Genomic DNA, 20816 nt, shown 5'->3' with positions numbered 1-20816 from the left:
TTGGCGCCAATGGTTTTTTTTTTTTTTTTTTTTTTACTTTTACTGTGGTAACAAAGGAATACGTGGGAAGTTAAAAGCTACTAATTCGGAGGAAAAAAGTTAAATACGTACAAATGATATCTATAGTACACATTTGGCATTTATGACTTTTTACGAGATATCTTTGTTTTTTATACATAAAAGATTCAAAAAAGTCATTTTTTTTTTTATTCAAATTGTAAGAAAGACAAAAAGATTTTATTTTCTCGTACATCGTTTACAAAAACTTCATTTATACCATTAGGTAATAATCTAAAGAATATCTATAGGTAAATCTCATTAAAATATGAGATTTAAAATTTTGAAAATAAAATATGTTAATACCTATATATTATCAGTGGCAGAACCAGGATTTTCATATAAGAGTTCAAAATATAAAGAAGTAAGCACATAAAGAAGCCAAAGGGGATTCAACATCTACTATATACACATAAAAAATAATTTTAACCATGTATAAATATTGTAATTATCCGCCGAAGAGGGTTCGAATGAACTCCCTGGGCTCTCTACTTGGCTCCGCTCCTATCTATTATAACAGGTAAAGATAACTTGAGATTGTAAAAGCTATGAAAGATATATGCTTATAATTCGGTGTTTACATCAAATAAAAGCAAATTATAAAGGGATATGTTCAATTATTTCCTCATGTAGTATGAATTTATCAATGTTAAGCAATAAATCTTGCTGATAATACAAATATTAATTAGCCGCCCGTAAACATGTATAAGCATTTTTTTTTTTTTGGTAAATTACTATCTTATACTCCTATCTAATATTCATTAGAACTATTTCCTTCCACTGAACTCCGAAATAAAAATAACCAAAATAATGTAGAAGGGAAAAGATTCTTACCCTTTTCCTATTCGGAGTGAATCATGTAGCGTACTATTTACCAGAAATAGATTTAGAGCCTGTTTGGATGGGCTTATTTTAAGCAGCTTATTTTAAACAGCTTATAAGCTGCTTTAGATAAGCTAAGTCAAACGGGTCTAATTATTTTTTTAAGCTTATTTTAAGCACAAAATAACTTTAAGCTGGGCAATTCGCAGAATTGCCCTTCTTTTGGGGTGGTCTTTAAATTTTGCCCCTCATATTTGCGGTCTTTAAATTTTGCCCTTCATATTTGTGGTCTTTAAGTTTTGCCCTTAGCTTGGATACTTTGAGGTTTTGGGTTCGAACCCCGCTCAAGCATAAAATAAAGAAATAATTTCGCAAGAAATGGCGGTGAGAGGAGTGTACGCCCTCTCCGCATAGCTTCCTTAAGGAAAAATTAAAGTTATGCCGGAGGGGGCATAACTTTTCCTCAAGGCATAGTTTAGTTATGGCTTATGGAACAAAATTTTTCCTTAAGGAACTATGCTTTATGAGGCAAACTTTTAATTAAGGCATAACCAAAAATATGCCTTAACTAAAAGTGTGCCTTGAAAAGTTTTAAAAAAAAAATGTCTCAAGGCGAAATCCCCCAAGCATAACTTCCTTAGGAAAAACTAAAGTTATCTTGGGAGGGGCATAATTTAGTTTTGCCTTATGGGGCAAAACTTTTCCTTAAGGAATTATGCCTTATGGGGCAGACTTTTAATTAAGGCATAACCAAAAGTATGCCTTAACTAAAAGTGTGCCTTGAAAAGTTAAAAAAAAAAAAAAAAAATGTCTCAAGGCAAAGTCCCTCCCAAGTATAACTTCCTTAAGGAAAAACTAAAGTTATGCCGGAGGGGCATAACTTTTCCTCAAGGTATAATTTAGTTTTGCCTTATGGGGCAAAATTTTTCCTTAAGGAACTATGCCTTATGGGGCATACTTTTAATTAAGGCATAACCAAAAGTATGCCTTAACTAAAAGTATGCCTTTAAAAGTTAAAAAAAAAAAAAATGTCTCAAGGCAAAGTATTTCTCCCGGCATAACTTCCTTAAGGAAAAACTAAAGTTATGCGGAGGGGCATAACTTTTCCTCAAGGCATAATTTAGTTTTGCCTTATGGGGCAAAAATTTTCCTTAAGGAACTATGCCTTATGGGGTATACTTTTAATTAAGGCATAACCAAAAGTATGCCTTAACTAAAAGTGTGCCTTGAAAAGTTTAAAAAAAAAAAAAAATGTTTCAAGGCAAAGTACCCCTCCGCATAAACTTTGGTTTTTTCCTTAAGGATTGTATCTTTTGATCCGGCATACAATCTCCCAACTGTCTTGCGAAATTATTTTTTTATTTTATGCACAGAACGGGGTTCGAACCTAGAACCTCGTATTATCGACAAGGGCAAAACTTAAAGAACACAAATATGAAGGGCAAAATTTAAAGACCACCCCAAAAGAAGGGCAATCCGTGCAAAAAATTGCTTTAAGCTGGCCAGCCAAACACTCAAAAAAGCTGAAACCAGCTTATAAGCAACTTATAAGCCAATCCAAACGGGCTCATATTCAAAGATCAAATTTTTAGCAATTGATTTGAGTACAAAATTAGATGGTGTACGATAAGAGTGAAAAGCGACATTCGATGCGTAGTGTTGATGGTAAATATTTATAGCCTGTTTGGCCAAGCTTATTTATCTCTAAATATTTTTATTTTATTCAATAAGTGTTTATTTTAAAAAAAAGTGAGGTGTTTGATCAAGCTTTTGGGAGAAAATAAGTGGTACTAGGGAGTAGCTGAAGTAGTTTTTCAGAAGCTAAAAAAAAATAGTTCTGCCCAAAACCTTTTTTGAAAAGTACTTTTGAGAAAAATACATTTGAAAACACTTTTTAAAAGCTTGATCAAATACAAATTACTGCTCAAAAGTACTTTTTAAATTAATTGACCAAACACAAACTGTTTTTCGCCAAAAATACTTTTTTTTATAAGCACTTTTCAAAATAAGCTAATTTTAGAAGCTTAACCAAACAGGTTATTACCCTTACACGGTGCTTCCATGAAAAATGTATATCTGAAAGAATTGTTTTGTATTTATTTAGTTTGGTGTAACCAGATAAACTTTTATCGTGTTTGATTTGGGGTTCGGAGATACTATATTAAATATTTACGTGTCGGTACAAACAAATAGTACTATGTAATAAAAGTTGAAATACTTGCAGAGCAAAATGCTTCACTCCAAAAACGGATTTAGTTTTCCATTGTTTCAGTGTACAGCATTTTCTTAGATGAAAATGTTTATCAACAATTAAGGATGTTCAACAGCAAAATACAATTTAATCAAGAAATATTTCTCACAGAGATTTTACTCCGTAAGAAACCAAATTGAAGTATTACTCATAAATTAGTCAGTACTTCTGCTTTGCTTATATATTTTTTACCACTTTTACCTTTTAGATTTGGATTGAAGGTAATCAAGAAGACCAGCAACAGTTTTCACATTGGACTTCAGAATGTTCACAGAAATTTGGAACTACGAAGACTCTGTGACAACTGACAATCAATAACACTGCTAAATCAGTCAAACAATATAGAGATATCTAAAATCAAATTTCTAATCTTATATCATTCCTTCAGCAGCAAAAGCCCTACCTTGTAAATATAGTAATAAGTTACATCCAATACACCACCCCCGTCCCGACACAGCATCCTTCCGAGGACCATCACCAACCCCGCCATTAGAAACCGCCAAATTTAGACGAAAGAACTTAAAATACTCTTGAAACCACTGCCACTTCTATAGGACTTCAATACTCAAAGCAACCTGCAGTTTCTCTCTGGATTGATTGTTATCAAAACAAGCAAGAATACAAGATGTCTACGACGATGTCTCTGTTGATTCTTCATCGAGGCCACCCTCTTGAATCAGCTGTTAATATTAAGAAGAATTAGATTAGGACATTTAAAGATATATTTCCATTTGACGGATGATAGGCTGGAGTTGGAAATACCAAGGAGCCAGCTCGCTCATATGCTTCCATTGCTTTACGATCATCCTCATCTGCATAGCCAACTTGCAATATCCGGGGACCATTCACTGACCAAAATGCTCTTCTGCCTGCTTCCTGCAATCAATTCATGATGTCAATGGAGCACGTCATACAATCGCCTGCCGAATCATCCATAGTGGAGCTCCTATCTCAGGTGGCTGGATATGAACTCCGAACTTGAAACACTATAATATATGCTGATTATTACCACAGCTGGAAGGGTTAAGATAAGCAAATGAAGCACATATTAAAAAAAAAAAAAAAAAAAAAAAACAGCTCAGATTAGACCTGTAATATGAGCAAATAAATAGCCTCTAGTGCCTGTACACGAATTTCAGGATCAGTAACGGGTTCTCGCTCGATTGAGAGTGCACATGCAAGTTCTTGTGGCATTTTCCGAGTGTCTTCCTCACTATAAACCTGTCAAAAGTCAGCCCATTAGAAAATACTCAATCCAGATGGAAAGGAATATGGAGAACTGAGAAAACATATTTGTAACGGTGAGCTATTGATAATTGGGAAGCAGAGAAGCAAGAAAGGAAAAAATATAGAGTGCCAAAAAAGTAAAACGAAGATACTTTATGTTGGGACACAAAGGATATCTTGAACTTGATAGAAATTTCGATCAAGCCTTTTTAGCCTTTACCAAGCAGGGAACCAAACAGAAACGATTCTCAGCTCCACCTGCGCCTCTATTTCCATTTGAAATTTTGTTCTCTTTTCTCCTCACAAACTTTGTTTTTCTCTTTACCAGACTAATGCTTAGCACACTCGTTCAGCAACACCATAATGTTACTGGTTAAATCCTAAAACAAGTAGTCCTTGGGAAGTGAACAACTAAAATGCAGCTCCTCTGTACTTGACAGGATAAAAATCTTAACTATAGCAGATATTAATCAGCATATCCCGGCAGATAAACCATTCCCTTTTGCGTTATGTTAAGTAATGTTACGCACTAATAACAAGAATAAACATAGTAACTCTCAGCATACTTGTTGAGAGAAATCTTTGTAGACAGTCCTTAAATAAAGATGGAAGAACCATTCACCATATGGTCTCTGAATGAATTTTTGATAACAAACAACATTTCTTAGTTCTCAGATTTCACATTATCTGATTCATTGAACTATTTCAATCAGAGAGAGAATAATTAAATGATAGCTCTCCATCAAGCATAATAACAATGACTTTGAGATGCTGGAAAAGAACCTTACATGTCTCTAAGGTGTTTCATGAAACAAACAAATAAGTGTCGCATATGACAGTAAAAAGCAAAGACACAGCCATTCTTTCAACTCTCAACTACAGAAAGATTTGAAGAATACTGCAGAAATGCAGAAATAAATAAATTATCATGGACATCTTCCTTATATAAGTACAAGTCACCTTATTTCCAGCAACAGGCAGGAGCAGAGCTGGCCATAAGAATTCAGAAATCAGAAGCAAATTTTGCAGCTGATTCTCCGCTTCAAAGCAGCAGTTGCGGATGGTTCCTGCAACCTATACCCAAAATCATTGCACAATTTTATAGCTAAACTTCTGCTAATCACGTGATTGTAAAAGAAAGGTTTAAATATACAGTAAAAAAGCTGGATCAAGCCAAACTGCTATATTCGTGCTTGATGACAGAATTTTAAAACATTTCCAAATTTTTTTCAGTTGACATTCACATACATAATTTTAAAGCAGAAGGCCATATATACATGAAAAAAGCCATCTTGAACTGAAAAATATCCTACTACATACCCCTCTCTTTCGCAACAAGCTCTTAGAATCTTGCCGGACTATTAGCTTTAGAAGGGATCGTTTTTGATCAAGCAGAAGCTTTCTCCCCTGTTCCTTCTTAGAAATGTTAACAAGTATAGAAGCCACATGTTCAAAGGGATCAACTGACAACAGGGAAAAAAGAGATTTGTGGTAATAACAGGAATAAAGATAATAATATTGCGGAAAGTTAAGCCAATATTTTCTTGTTTGAGTTAAACATGCATCAACTTAAGGAAATATTAAGTTTATGCAAAGAGTACACCTTCACTAACAACTTAAACTTTTCGATGAGATGGTCAGACACTTCAACACAACACATGTCAAAAGATACATTTTTTTTACCAATACATGCCAAAAGATAGTACTTTTTAAGTACTAGAATCTTGAAATAATATATTTGATATACCTTCAACTTCGCCTAAGCAGGCAAACATTGAAAAAAAGATCTGTCAAGATTGAAGGCAGAAGCCCAGGACAGAATCCAATTAGCTTTATCGTAGGAAGGAGGAAAGGGTCTCTTCTTGGAAAATTGAACAGACAGACTTTACACAGCATTGCTCAGCCACAGCAGAATATCTTCTAACTAAGTCTTATAGCACCCAAAATTTGGATTGGAGCTGAATTACTATGTCCTGACTTATTAAAGACAAAAGTAAAGCCAAACTATAAGACAGACGATTTGCAGAACAAATCAGATTTGTGCCTAAAGGCCACCTTAAAGAATTCTATACAGCAACGAAATTGGTAGCTACAACATGAAACGTCAAAACGACAACTGAAACTTGCTTAAAAACTGTCTCAAGGTTACTACATTATAAATCAGATTTGTGCCTAAAGGCCACCTTAAAGAATTCTATACAGCAACGAAATTGGTAGCTACAACATGAAACGACAACTGAAACTTGCTTAAAAACTGTCTCAAGGTTACTACATTATAAGGTTGACCATCTCAAGTTCATTCAGTGTTATCACTAAACATTAAAGTGAGCAATTTTCTGTGACATATAATATGAAGTCAGATTTTATAATAGTTTGTATCATAAAAAGATTCTTCTTCCACATAAAGTCTGCAGTAAGTTTCTTGCTTCTCCGTAGAGGATTCACCTTTTCTCATTTTTTTTTAGTAAGTGATTCACCTTTCTCATTAAAGCACAAAAAGTCACATCTGGTCAAGTTTAAAGCTCACTGGACCAAATTTGTGGATAGAACCTGTGCTTTGGGTTTCAAGACTTTTGGGTCAATCCTTAGAGCAGATGAGAAGATCCATGAAAATTTACAGTACTAATTTGTTGACTAAGATTTATGTTAACATTCTCAGAAAAAATAGTTGTCGACTTAGATTTGTTTTCCATCTTAAACGGAATGAGGTGGATGTAAGTCGAGTTCTCTAGCTAGTTAATCAATTCAGGTTCAAGTAGCCAATCTGGAGGCTTGATCAGGAAAGAACCACCCTCCTGGTTCTCACTTTTAGTGTACAAGCTAAGCAGGGACAGGGATTTGTCTGGGTTCAGCTGTAATCAGTTCATCTTCGCTCTTAGTTCTAGGGACTGAAGTATCACAGCACTTGAAACACGCAAAACAATCAATCTGGATAAAAGGGAAATAGAATGATAATTAAACATACCTTCACTCTCAGAGGAGGACGAACAAAATGATCTCACAAGCTTCATGACATATAAGCCATGCATCTTCTCATCTGCAGACTGCCAATCAGGGGAAGCAATCAGCATAATAAGCATAAGAAACTGATACTGTTTATGACGATGATTAAGAAACCGGTAGCCAACTTATCCATATTAATTGAGGAGAATCAACGGCAACAACGTGACAGCAGATTTAAAGTGTATGACGTGATCTAAGATATTTATAGAACTCTTGTTTCTTTTGTGTGTTTGTGTCTTTTTATTTCTTCAACTTCTGTACAAGCATCTTTTTCTTTCTTTTTTCAGCCATTCAATGACCAAAGAGGAGAAATGCTGAATTGACAATTTGAAACCTAATATTTGCAAAGTTGTCCATTATTGATTTAAACTTAAAAAGATACAGGACGCAATTTTGTAATTTATCTCACAACAGTGTTGTCAAAGGCACGCTTAAGCCCCTAAGCGAGGCTCAAAACATGTTGAGCGTTGTGCGCTTCGGCGTCGTTACGAAGGCTCTAAGACATACTTTTCCTTGCCAATGAGCGTGTGGGAAGAGGCGACATTAAGCAATGGATATTTCACTTTATCGTAATTTTTTTTTTCAATTTCCTGTCCATATATTTGTTATACAACAACAACATGCCCAGTTGAATCCCACAGTGTGGGGTCTGGGGAGGGTTAAGTGTACGCAGACCTTACCCCCACCTTGGAAGGTAGGGAGGCTGTTTCCGAAAGACCCTCGGCTCAAAATATTGTTATTCATGATTATAATTATTACTCTTGAACTAAACATATATATATTTGTATTATTTCTCCATTTATGCATTTTTATTAAAGCCCACGCATTATTTTTCTCTTCGTGCTTAAAGCCCCAATGGACCTTACAACCTTTTTTGCGCTTTTCGTTTGCTTTTGATAACACTGACTCACAAGTTCGTAAACAAGAATGTTGACACCTATTGGTAGCTTCAAATTTAAACTTGGTGTAAACGAGAACCTACGGAGAGTTGATAAGACCATCAAGAAAATCTGGGTGATGACCCCTGCAGTTATGTTTTGGTGTCTGTTGACTGAAAGGAATCGAAGATGTTTGGTGGAACCTCAAGTCCAAATCATTCTATGGAAGCTAGAGGTTTGCTTCATCTTGTTTGTTGGACTAATTAGCTTGACCATTTTTTGGACGGACTTTGTTAGCTCCCTAGTTTTAGATTGACACATTGTACAGGGGCTAAAAATCTTGTACGTTTGTTCTCTTGTATTTTGAAACTTGTTGATGCATTTTTAATGAAATATCTTACTTAATCAAAGAAAAAAACTTGGCATAAAAAAAAGACGAGAATTAACCTGAAGCAAAGAATCAATACCAGCATCCAGCTGTGTGAGATTAACAAGGAGCATAATCAGCAGAGTTGTGATTTCACAATCTTGCTTGTACAGGGTCTCCATCGATATCTTAACCATATGCATCTCAACCATCTTAGCTGCCAACTCTGGCTTTTGTGACAGATTTACCAGTGCTTGAGCGGCAGGTTCAGAAACCACCTGAATGAGTTTGTTAATACAAGTAAAGAAAATTAAAAAGGCCTTCTGGAGGCTACTGCACAGTATAAGTATCAATACAAGAAAAGAAGAATAACAAACATGTCATTAAATTGAATTTGATAAAAGAACTCAGGAAGATAGACCATGGTCAGGTTGGAATTAACCAACAATAAATTTGTAGGGTTTTTGCACAATTAGTATGGGAAAAAACCAAGGGTTTCACAAGAAGAAAGCAATTTGATATGTATATCCACCAACTTGACAGGTTCATACTTTCAAGAGATCTCATCCAGCTTTATCTTGTTCTGGCTCATTATGTTATGCTAGGAAAGATTTTCATAAAAGGTTTCATGCACAGTTTAATTTTGGCATGAAGTCTTTCTAAAATAAAATTCGAAAAAAATGTTTGCACAATGAACTCTTATATGGTAAAAGTAAGTGTTTGCACAGTGAACTTTGGTATAACATAGTGTTTGCTTCTTTTCTTTTCAAAAGATATGTAAAAAATCGTTGCTATAGCCTAATAGCAGTGAGTTAGTGTTTGCACAGTGAACTTTGGTGTTCTCAAAAGCCCTTTTTTTTTCTTTTCAAAAAAAAGGGAAAAGAAAATTTTCTACATTGTTGCTCTATCACCATGTTAGGATATGGATGGTTACGCCTAGTGTACACGACTATCAAGATTAACTAGAGCAGTTCAAGTTTATGCGGATAAGGAATTAATCCCTCTTTCCAAATATCTGATCTATTTTGACTCGTAAGATTCTTTTAAATGCTACAGGAAATAATACAAACATCCAGACATTATACAGTTATTGAAATATTGTTTTTGTTTATGATTTCTGTTCATTTTGGGACAAATCTTCAATTTCAATATCAAATTTTCAAAAGTTAAAGTGTTACTTATAAATCGGAACAGTAATTGTTTAACTTTTCTTGTCTCAAGCACCCATAATGTGAACTTTATTGATGTAATCACACCAGTGTTGTCAAAGGCGCGCTTAAGCCGTGAAGCGAGGCTCAAAACATGTTGAGCGCTTCGCCTCCATTTATGTGCGCTTCAATGTCGTCATCAAGGCTCTAAGACATACTTTCCTTGCCATTGAGCCTCTCTTGAAGAGGTGACACTAGATGATTGATAATTCACTTTATCGTAATGTTTTTACAATTTCTTTGTCCATACATTTGTTATTCATGCTACCCGCAAGGGTGGCTCAGTTGGTTGAGCATGGAGCTTTCATAATGGAGGTCTCAGGTTCGAAACCCACTGCCTACAACAGCAAGGGATTTGCCTTCTGGGTCGAGCTCGTCGCACGGGGCTTGCCTAGTGCGAGTTACCTCTCCTGTGTGGTTTGCGAGCTATCGCACAGGAGCTGGGTTTACCCTGTGTGCACCCGAAGGGTAACGGTTGCGGGTTCCCATGTCATCAAAAAATATTTGTTATTCATGCTTGCTATTATTAGTAAACATACATCTATTTGTAATTTTGCACCATTGCGCTTTTTTTCACTAAAGCCCACACTTTATTTGTGCTTTGCGCTTAAAGCCCCATCTAACCTTAGAGCTTTTTTGCGCTTTTTGCTTTTCGCTTTTGATAACACTGAATCACACAAAATTTTAGAAGATACTGCTACCTTTTCTTCACCAAGAAGGCGAGACAGAGAGGGAAGCACAACGTCAGAGTACTTGCCAAGAGATTCCAAGCCATCCTCAGAACCAGTATAATCACGAACAATATCAACCGCTAGTTTTTTCACCTAAAATCATTGTTCAAACATACATATACCAAAAGAGCTCAATAAGACTACCAAACTCAAACCAATTAGCTGTAACATATAAATGGTTTACCACCAGTTCAGTTTGCACATTGAAAACTTCTAACATTTTTTTTTTTTTGGGGAGGGGGGGCGGGGGGAGACGGGGGAAGGGAACTCGCACACCTATAGCATTGTTCAACATACACAGTGGACAATTAAAGAGAACAAACTTATCCACAATTCTGTTCCACCTTATAAATCTAACAAAAGATTCCTACTTTATCTCGACAACTACTTTTTGCACTTAAACCATTGTTCAAACATATACCAAAAAGCTCAATAAAACAAACAAAAACTAAAAGCAAATAGTCTAAGACGAAAACGGTTCACCACCAGGTCAGTTCTTAATTATATTCAGCTAAACCATTCTTTAAAGTTTAAACATACATAGCAATAAGTTCACCATACGGATAAAAAATCAAACCGTTTTAATAAAAGACGAAAAGGGTTCAACCCCATTACTGTCCCACGTTAAAAAAAAATAAAAAAAAAAAGAGCTACTTTTTTACCAAGAATCATTGTTCAATAGCAAGAATGATTAGTAATTAACCAAAAACGAAAAGGGTTCATCCCAATCGGTTCAAATTTAAATATTTTAAGAAAAGATTCTTTCTTTACATCAATCAATCCAATTGAACACTAGCAAAAAGGAAAATAAAAAACTCAAACAAAGTATACTCAAATACATTAATGAGTTGAATTATTAATAGAAAGGGTATAAAGTTTTGATACATACTGGAGAAGAAGGGGAAGAGAGAAAGCCAATCAATTCTTCTAACTCTGTTGCCATTTAGATGGTTTTGCTTCTTTACTTGGCGGCACTGGTTAGCTCTGTTTCAATATTTTTACATTCAGGTTTTAGGGGTACGACGTCGTTTTGTTCTTAGGGTCGTTTCGTGCCGGGTTAGAGTTAGGGATGCCGAGCTTAGTTACGAGAGAATTTATGTATTTTTATTTTATGCCGAATTAGTTATATAAGGTATAGGCACTTATGAACTACTTCCTTCCGATTAAAAAAAAAAGTATTTACTTAGCTTTTTTTTTAGTCAAAAAAAGTATTCACTTATCAAATTAAAAAATAATTAACCTTTTTTAAAAAAAAAAATTCCCCTATTAAGTGTTATGTGATCAAATCTCAATACCTATTTAATGAGAGTCAGTTTAGTCAAATTACCTCTTTTTATCTTGGAGTTAGTATTTTCTTAAGGGTTGTGCAAATGGCTAAGTGGACACTCTTTTTTATCCATAGGGAGTATTAATTATTTCACCTTCTATCCTACATAAAATGATTCAATTTCTATATGTGTTACTTATATGGGTTTTGTAAATTGCAAACCAAATACCATATTAATTTGAATAACTTATCTCCTAACCTTCTATTAAGCATGATATTACTTCTGCAGGATTTAATAGCTGAACACTTTGTTTGGATGGTTGTTATGTATTGTCTCATAATGTATTGTATTATACTGTACTGTGTTACATCATATTGTAATGTACTGTTTTGATAAATATAATGCTTGGACAGATTGTATCATTTCCCGTCATTACATAATGTTTGACATCAATAATTTGAAAGATAAACCTACAAGAAAAGTAGGGTACGGCGTAAAGCTATCATAAAAAGGTATACAACAACAACAACATAACCAGTTGAATCCCACAGTATGGGGTCTGGGAGGGTTAAGTGTACGCAGACCTTACCCCCACCTTGGAAGGTAGGGAGGCTGTTTCCGAAATACCCTCGGCTCAAAAGAAAACAAGGGAAAAAAGTCAGATACCGACTAGCAAATCAAAGCAATGCGAAAATGAGAAATAACAAGAGCAAAGAAGGCATGATTGTCACGCCCTAATTTCCGATAAGGCGTGATAGGCACCCGACCCTTACTTAGGGCCGAGCGAACCCGCTGACTCTCGTCATACTCATAATCATACTGGGCCCTCAAATCATGACAAAATGCATAAGGAAAGCTTTTCAAAGAACAACATACTTTTCGTCTTTTTTAAATCAGATAAAATCTGTAATCATAACAAATCTGTAACATAAAGCGCAATGATACATCGGCTTATATAGCCGCTTATAAAACTGACATCTTATGTACACGACACTGTCTGCAAAGTCTCTAACACAAAACATGATACCACATCATAAATACTCTAACTCGGCAGCACTCCGGAGGAAATGGAGCTCGCCAATCCAGCAGGGATATCTTCTGCTAACGTCCTCTACTCATCGCAGTACTGCGTGGCATGAAACGCGGCCCCGAAAAAGCGGGATCGACGAATATGTACTGAGCATGTAAAGCATGGAATACAATAAACGGAACCGTACTGAAATCAGGAGTGTCGAAAATCATAAAGCTTGTCGTTGAAACATAAATCATGCGTGTCAATATCATGTAGTACATATGCATATACATAGCTTGTCCCGGCCCTCTAGTGAGGGACTCGATAAGTACAAATCATCATATGCCTGTCATCATATCATCATGTCATCATATCATATCATATATACATATATACCATACCCGGCCCTCTAGTGAGGGACTCGGTGAAGTCATCATATATATACCGTACCCGGTCCTCTAGTGAGGGACTCGGTGAATACCGTACCCGGCCCTTTCGGGACTCGGTGGGGAGATCCTGTCTCCGTCATATACATATATAAGGGGATCCTGTCCCCGGCGCCATCATCATATCATCATATACCGTACCCGGCCCTCTAATGAGGGACTCGGTGAATAATGCAATAGACTGTGCACGAATACATACCCGGCCCGGGACTCGGTGAAAGACATATTGAGGCTTGCACGAGCAGAGTAGTGAGAAACCATATGCACACACATCATCATTACAGACTCAATGGATAAGTAAGTAGTCGGCGCTCGAGAGTTAAAACGGAAATCATATTAAGTTCTTTCAAAAAAAAAAAGTCGTTAGGACTATACAAAGGAAAATCTCGGGGACCACGGACACATGTCAAACCAACCCGAGCCCGCCTATGGAAACTGGAGATTATTATACGTTATAGAATCACCTACGAGCATATCAAAGCAATCCGGTTCTGTCTATGAAAGTTACGGACATTTATAGACATAGGATCTTTTACGAACAAAATTCTTTTTGCAACATTTGAAATTCAATCATACATAAGACTTAGGACCATAGTCCAGCCATATAAGGAATGTCAACATTAAGAAGCATATGAGAATCATAAATATGCTCGGACTTTAAGAATAGAGTTGCCCCCAAGGCTCATAACATATCATAACCTACTTACGTCTAAAACATGCCAAAAGAAGAGAAGGATAAGCTTTACATACCTTGTCCGCTTCCTACGCTATTCCAAACTTAAGTCTTGGCTTCTCACGATCTACAATAATGTCATTAAATAGCAAACATTAGCTATAGGTACGAAGGAATTCAATCCTAAGCTTATCACTTTATTTACAGAAATTCCGGCAGCATTTCCCCTATACATTCAACCAACCCCGAGAATTCAACTCGGCCAAGTCATCAACAACAATACCAACAATCATATTAATAACATTACACTTAATTCAAACGTTCCAACCAACATTCAACCTTACCCGAAACCTTCCAACTTAATGAACACAACAACACATTTCTTTCTTCCGAATTCATAAACTATATCAACAATTCCATACGTTAGCAACATCATTTTCATTAAAACAAGAAACCACATTAAAATCACAGTAACTTCCAAATCAGCCCACACGATTATAACTCAACTTAGATCATTAAGTCTTCATTTTACATCATGGAATTCGCAATAACAACAACCAAGATATCAAGTAAATTTAATTCATTCCATCTACACCAAGGCAGCCCCTATTCGGCCACCACACCATCACCCTCAACTTCATGAATTTCATCCATTTCTTCACATTACAACATGCTCAAAACGTCCATAACACATGCAAGAAAAGATTGAACCTTACCTCTTCCACTTGTCTTCTCAACTCTCGACTAGGTTGTGGATTGTACAAACGAACGCCTTGCTTGCTCCAACGACTACTCCACGTTGTAGATGACCCTCCAATTAGTTGAAAAGCTAGGAGAAAATTATTTTTTCTTTCAAGTTCCATGGACCAAGTTCGGCCAGCCCTTGGCAGAACCTCTTTTTTTTTTTTTTTTTTTTTTCCAAGCTTCTTGGATTGGAAAGATGAATATGCCTTGTGTTGTCATCACTTATACATATATATATATATAGCACATGGCCGGTCATGCTCTTTTTTTTTTTTCTCCAATTCTCTAGAATTTTCTTAAGTTATAAATGATGACTAGTTTTCTTGCTTGGCATGACTTATGCATGTATACATATATGCCCCTACAAATATAAGGTGAACACATGGCCCCCTTGATGGCTTGAAACAATTGGCTAGCCATGTGTGGGTCCCACATGACCCCACGGCCACATGGCTAGTTGTGGCTATATCATGAAAAAAAAAATTCCAACTTTTAGCCCCTAATTTTTCTTATTCCAAATTTACCCTTAATACTCCATACCACTAAAAAGACGAATATGCAACTTATGCACTCTAACAAAATTGGAGGAAAAATATAACCTTGTCCTTAACTTATCGCAGTTAGCTCGGAATATCCCAATGTACAAAATACGGGATATAACATCCTTCCCCCCTTTAGAACATTCGTCCTCGAATGTTCAACTAGTCTTATGAGGTCTTCTAAGGATCTCGGGGGGTTTCCTTTATTTCCATAACACGTAGTCCCATCTATCAATCATATTCCTTCTTCATCTTTTCTTCAGCTTCTCAAGTCGTCTTCCCCTTGTTATCGTTCCGCCACAATACCTTAACAGAAGCTACGTCCTTAGTACGCAATCTTCTTATCTTACGAACAACATAATAAGGTCCAATATACCTCGGGTTGGACTTCTCCTTCCTGTCGAATCTCATTACACCTTTCATGGGTGATATCTTCAAGCATGCCCATTCGCCGATCTGGAACTCTAAGTGTCGACGCCGATTGTCGTCATATGATTTCTGTCGTCTCTGAGCTGCTAATAGCCGTTTCCTGCTTTACTCATCATCAGCTGGTATCATCCTGAAAGAATTTAACACACAACTTCATCCTCTTTCGGTAGCCCGCTAGTCCTGATCATCTTGCTTAAATCATCTTATAATCCCCTTTATGCAACTTGTAACATCCTGGGCACATTATCTCGTGTCGTTTCTTCATCTTTAATTCAGTCTCTTCTTTCGTCCCTTTGCTCCGATCTTTCTCTCAACTTTCCGGTCACACATTATGTTGCAATCTTTACAAGGATATGCGAAGGTACTCAAATTAGCCCAAAAATACCTTAGCGTGGCTTCACTAATCCTTATGTTTTACTTTGTATTCGCCTCTCTTCCCTTACAACCGGTATCGGAATAGATCGTTGGTCTCACCATAGCCAATGTTATATCATTCAAAATCTCTACAATTAATTCTCAGCACTATCTCAATTACCATCCTAGCTTCTACCCCTTTTGTCAGCTGTTAGATCTTACTAACTTGTCTCGACAAGGAATCTTACCTGTAGCCCGAGCACTCGTATCAAATATATTGTAGTGTTGATTGTCTCCATCTTGCACTTGCATCTCTCGCATCCGCTTCCCCCCTTTAGGGGTGTACTATTACCTGATTATACTTTGCCCTATGTTCGTATTCCTAATCTCAATTAGGCGGCACTTCTATTCCGACACTTTGATCCCCTCGCCTTTCTTTTACTCACTTTCTCTCTTTTTCAAATATCTTGGTATTAAAACTTTCCAAGCTTAGCCTGTAGTGAAGACAACATCAGCTTGCCTTGTAACATTTGTGCCATTTATATGTTGTTTCTCACTTGATTTTCGTTATCCTGTCCAATTAATGTCTTCCATATACTGCCACGTCGGTTGCCAGAGTACACATATCCGCTGATATAGCCATGTACGGGATATCATGTGCATATTTATGCAGACATGATTACTACTATCTTGCTTACAAAACATTTCCCAGCACTAGTCAAGCTTACCCTAATTCTAAGACTGTGATGCACCTTCTTTCTCCTTTTCCGGTTCAGTCTGCCTCGTCCTACGCGACCTCTTAAGGTTTCTGCTCACTCCGCGGACTCAAATTTTCCCTAGACTACTCTAGCTTCTCATTTGCTTCTTACGTCTGAATTTGTAAGACTTTCAGAAAACTTCCCAGGGGGTCACCCATCCTAAAATTGCTCTCACTCCAGCACGCTTAACCTTGGAACTCCGATTAAATACGATGCTTTAACGCTAGTATGATCGCGTCCACCTCATCGCATGACCTTCATCGCCTAATCTGGAGTACGTTGAAGTCTTAACAGATTCCGAAACATTCTCATAACACATCTCCCTCCGAATTAGAAAGGGTCTCTTATTACATCGCTATCTCGCTTTCTTCTTATTTCCTTCTTCCAATTACCCTTTCTTTTTTTACACTCGCTATCATTTCCGTTATTAGATACCCCTTATTCCAAACTTTTCATACAGAACTTGATAAGCCTTCCTTATTCGTTCTATAGCTCGCTTTTCCGTTTCACACTTGCCTCTATATTCTAACTACATAGATCACATCATAGCTTTGACCACTTTCTCACTAGGCTTCACTTATTTCCATAGCAATCCTCATCCTATTCATGTTATATCTTATTCGTAATCTATCTTATAACGTAACACTTCTTAGCCCTTCACCCTTCCTGACCAACTTTATCCTCAATACCTCACAAGCTGTCCTATCCTTACATTCATATCCATCACAACTCTTTTCCTTTGTACTCTTGTCTTAATCATACTATTACTTCTTCTAACTATAAGCTCGTCGTAATTCGTTCCTGCTTATCCATTCAGTCGGTACCTTAATATGACTTTCTATCAAGGTTTGCCAGCCTTTTCTAAATCATCTTTCAATATCGCAAGCCCTTTCCAAATTCTTTTTACTATATCGATATCGACCTCCTGATTACTATTACCATCAATTCGACAGGTAACTTATTTCTCAGGATTGGCCGTACTTGCAACTTAATCAAATCTTATCATTACTATTAATACAACCTTTCAAGTCATATCACAAACCTATATCTCATTCTCTTTTCATTTCTGGGAAAATTTCGGCAGAGTTTCCTCTATATTTCTTACTATCTCAAACTCGCACGCAGAAATACCAAGAATGCCTCATATAAAGGCCAACATATATATATACGTGTATCATATCATATCACAGCCACACAGGGCTCCCATTACCAACCACAGTACGAAGATGATAAACTTACCTCGTATGCCCGACTCAAACTGCGCCTGTTACACTTTCTTTTTTAGTTTTCAACTTTACATTTCGATCGTACTTCAATATCTTACCCGACATATACCTTTCATACTTTTGCTTACCTGCGTGCTTAGTAACTTCCAGTATCATCAATCATTTTCTTCTGTCGATATCATTCTTCTGCTGCAATAAAAAATCAGGGTAAGGAATCTCATTTCCTACGACTTGGCTCTATGGCACGATCTAAGATGTGAAAGAAGAGTAACCACCCTAGATGCTCCTCGAGACTCCTCGTTTATAAATGTGGCGCGCTTCACACCATAAATGTGACTCCACGGGACACGACTTTGCAGACAACCCCTAGACTAATCGCTCGATACCAATTTGTCACGCCCTAATTTCCGATAAGGCGTGATGGGCACCCGACCCTTACTTAGGGCCGAGCGAACCCGCTGACTCTCGTCATACTCATAATCATACTGGGCCCTCAAATCATGACAAAATGCATAAGGAAAGCTTTTCAAAGAACAACATACTTTTCGTCTTTTTCAAATCAGATAAAATCTGTAATCATAACAAATCTGTAACATAAAGCGCAATGATACATCGCTTATATAGCCGCTTATAAACCGATATCTTATATACACGACACCGTTCGCAAAGTTCTAACACAAAACATGATACCACATCATAAATACTCTAACTCTAAGAAAGACTCCGAGGAAACGGAGCTCGCCAATCCAACCCTGGGATATCTTCTGCTAACGTCCCCTAAATCATCGTAGTACCGCGTGGCATGAAACGCGCACCCGAAGAAAGGGAGTCAGTACAGAATATGTACTGAGCATGTAAAGCATGGAATACAAGAACGGAATCGTACTGAAATCAGGAGTGTCGAAAATCATAAAGCTTGCCGTTGAAACATAAATCATGCGTGTCAATATCATGTAGTACATATGCATATACATAGCGTGTCCCGGCCCTCTAGTGAGGGACTCGGTAAGTACAAATCATCATATGCCTGTCATCATATCATCATGTCATCATATCATATCATATATACATATATATATACCCGTACGGCCCTACTAGTGAGGACTCCGCGAAGTCATCGTATATATACCGTACCCGGTCCCCCAGTGAGGACTCGGTGAATACCGCACCCGCCCTTTTCGGACTCGGTGGGGGAGATCCTGTCTCCGTCATATACATATATAAGGGGATCCGTCCCCCGGCGCCATCATCATATCATCATATACCGTACCCGCCCTCTAATGAGGGACTCGGTGAATAATGCAATAGATCGCGCACGAATACATACCCGCCCGGGACTCGGTGAAAGACATATCGAGGCTTGCACGAGCAGTAGTAGTGAGAAACCATATGCACACACATCATCATTACGGTACTCAATGGATAAGTAAGTAGTCGGCGCGTCGAGAGTTAAAACGGAAATCATATTAAGTTCTTTCAAAAAAAAAAAAGTCGTTAGGACTATACAAAGGAAAATCTCGGGGACCACGGACACATGTCAAACCAACCCGAGCCCGCCTATGGAAACTGGAGATTATTATACGTTATAGAATCACCTACGAGCATATCAAAGCAATCCGGTTCGTCTATGAAAGTTACGGACATTTATAGACATAGGATCTTTTACGAACAAAATTCTTTTTGCAACATTTGAAATTCAATCATACATAAGACTTAGGACCATAGTCCACCCATATAAGGAATGTCATTAAGAAGCATATGAGAATCATAAACATGCTCCGGACTTTTAAGAATAGAGTTGCCCCAAGGCTCATAACATATCATAACCTACTTACGTCTAAAACATGCCAAAAGAAGAGAAGGATAAGCTTTACATACCTTGTCCGCTTCCTACGCTATTCCAAACTTAAGTCTTGGCCTCTCACGATCTACAATAATGTCATTAAATAGCAAACATTAGCTATAGGTACGAAGGAATTCAATCCTAAGCTTATCACTTTATTTACGTAAATTCCGTAGAAAGATTTCCTATACATTCAACCAACCCCGAGAATTCAACTCGGCCAAGTCATCAACAACAATACCAACAATCATATTAATAACATTACACTTAATTCAAACGTTCCAACTAACATTCAACCTTACCCGAAACCTTCCAACTCAATGAACACAACAACACATTTCTTTCTTCCGAATTCATAAACTATATCAACAATTCCATACGTTAGCAACATCATTTTCATTAAAACAAGAAACCACATTAAAATCACAGTAACTCCCAAATCAGCCCACACGATTATAACTCAACTTAGATCATTAAGTCTTCATTTTACATCATGGAATTCACAACAACAACAACCAAGATATCAAGTAAATTTAATTCATTCCATCTACACCAAGGCAGCCCCTATTCGGCCACCACACCATCACCCTCAACTTCATGAATTTCATCCATTTCTTCACATTACAACATGCTCAAAACGTCCATAACACATGCAAGAAAAGATTGAACCTTACCTCTTCCACTTGCCTTCTCAACTCTCGACTAGGTTGTGGATTGTACAAACGAACGCCTTCGCTTGCTCCAACGACTACTCCACGTTATGTAGGACCCTCCAATTAGTTGAAAAGCTAGAGAAAATTATATTTTCTTTCAAGTTCCATGGACCAAGTTCGGCCAGCCCTTGGTCGAACCTCTTTTTTTTTTTTTTTTCTTTTTTCCAAGCTTCTTGAATTGGAAAGATGAATATGCCTGTGTTGTCATGACTTATACATACATATTATATATATATATATATATATATATATATATATATATATATA

The 20816-nt window shown here is 36.9% G+C and overlaps 1 protein-coding gene across 1 annotated transcript; it reads right to left on the bottom strand.

Moving 5' to 3' along the window:
* Nucleotides 1–3730: 3730 nt before the first annotated feature.
* LOC132067503 (uncharacterized) lies at nt 3731–11580 on the bottom strand. The gene is made up of 9 exons (XM_059460769.1): nt 11434–11580; nt 10515–10637; nt 8686–8883; nt 7323–7401; nt 5678–5820; nt 5318–5431; nt 4220–4351; nt 3893–4006; nt 3731–3810 (listed from the first exon to the last, which is right to left on the bottom strand). The coding sequence occupies exons 1-9, from the start codon at nt 11485–11487 to the stop codon at nt 3760–3762; spliced, it is 1008 nt and encodes a 335-aa protein (XP_059316752.1). The 5' UTR covers nt 11488–11580; the 3' UTR covers nt 3731–3759.
* Between the last annotated feature and the right edge of the window lie 9236 nt (nt 11581–20816).

The sequence above is a fragment of the Lycium ferocissimum genome, chromosome 8 (genome assembly GCF_029784015.1).
Source record: "Lycium ferocissimum isolate CSIRO_LF1 chromosome 8, AGI_CSIRO_Lferr_CH_V1, whole genome shotgun sequence".
Taxonomy (NCBI): domain Eukaryota; kingdom Viridiplantae; phylum Streptophyta; class Magnoliopsida; order Solanales; family Solanaceae; genus Lycium; species Lycium ferocissimum.
This window is presented reverse-complemented; position numbering and strand designations above follow the sequence as displayed.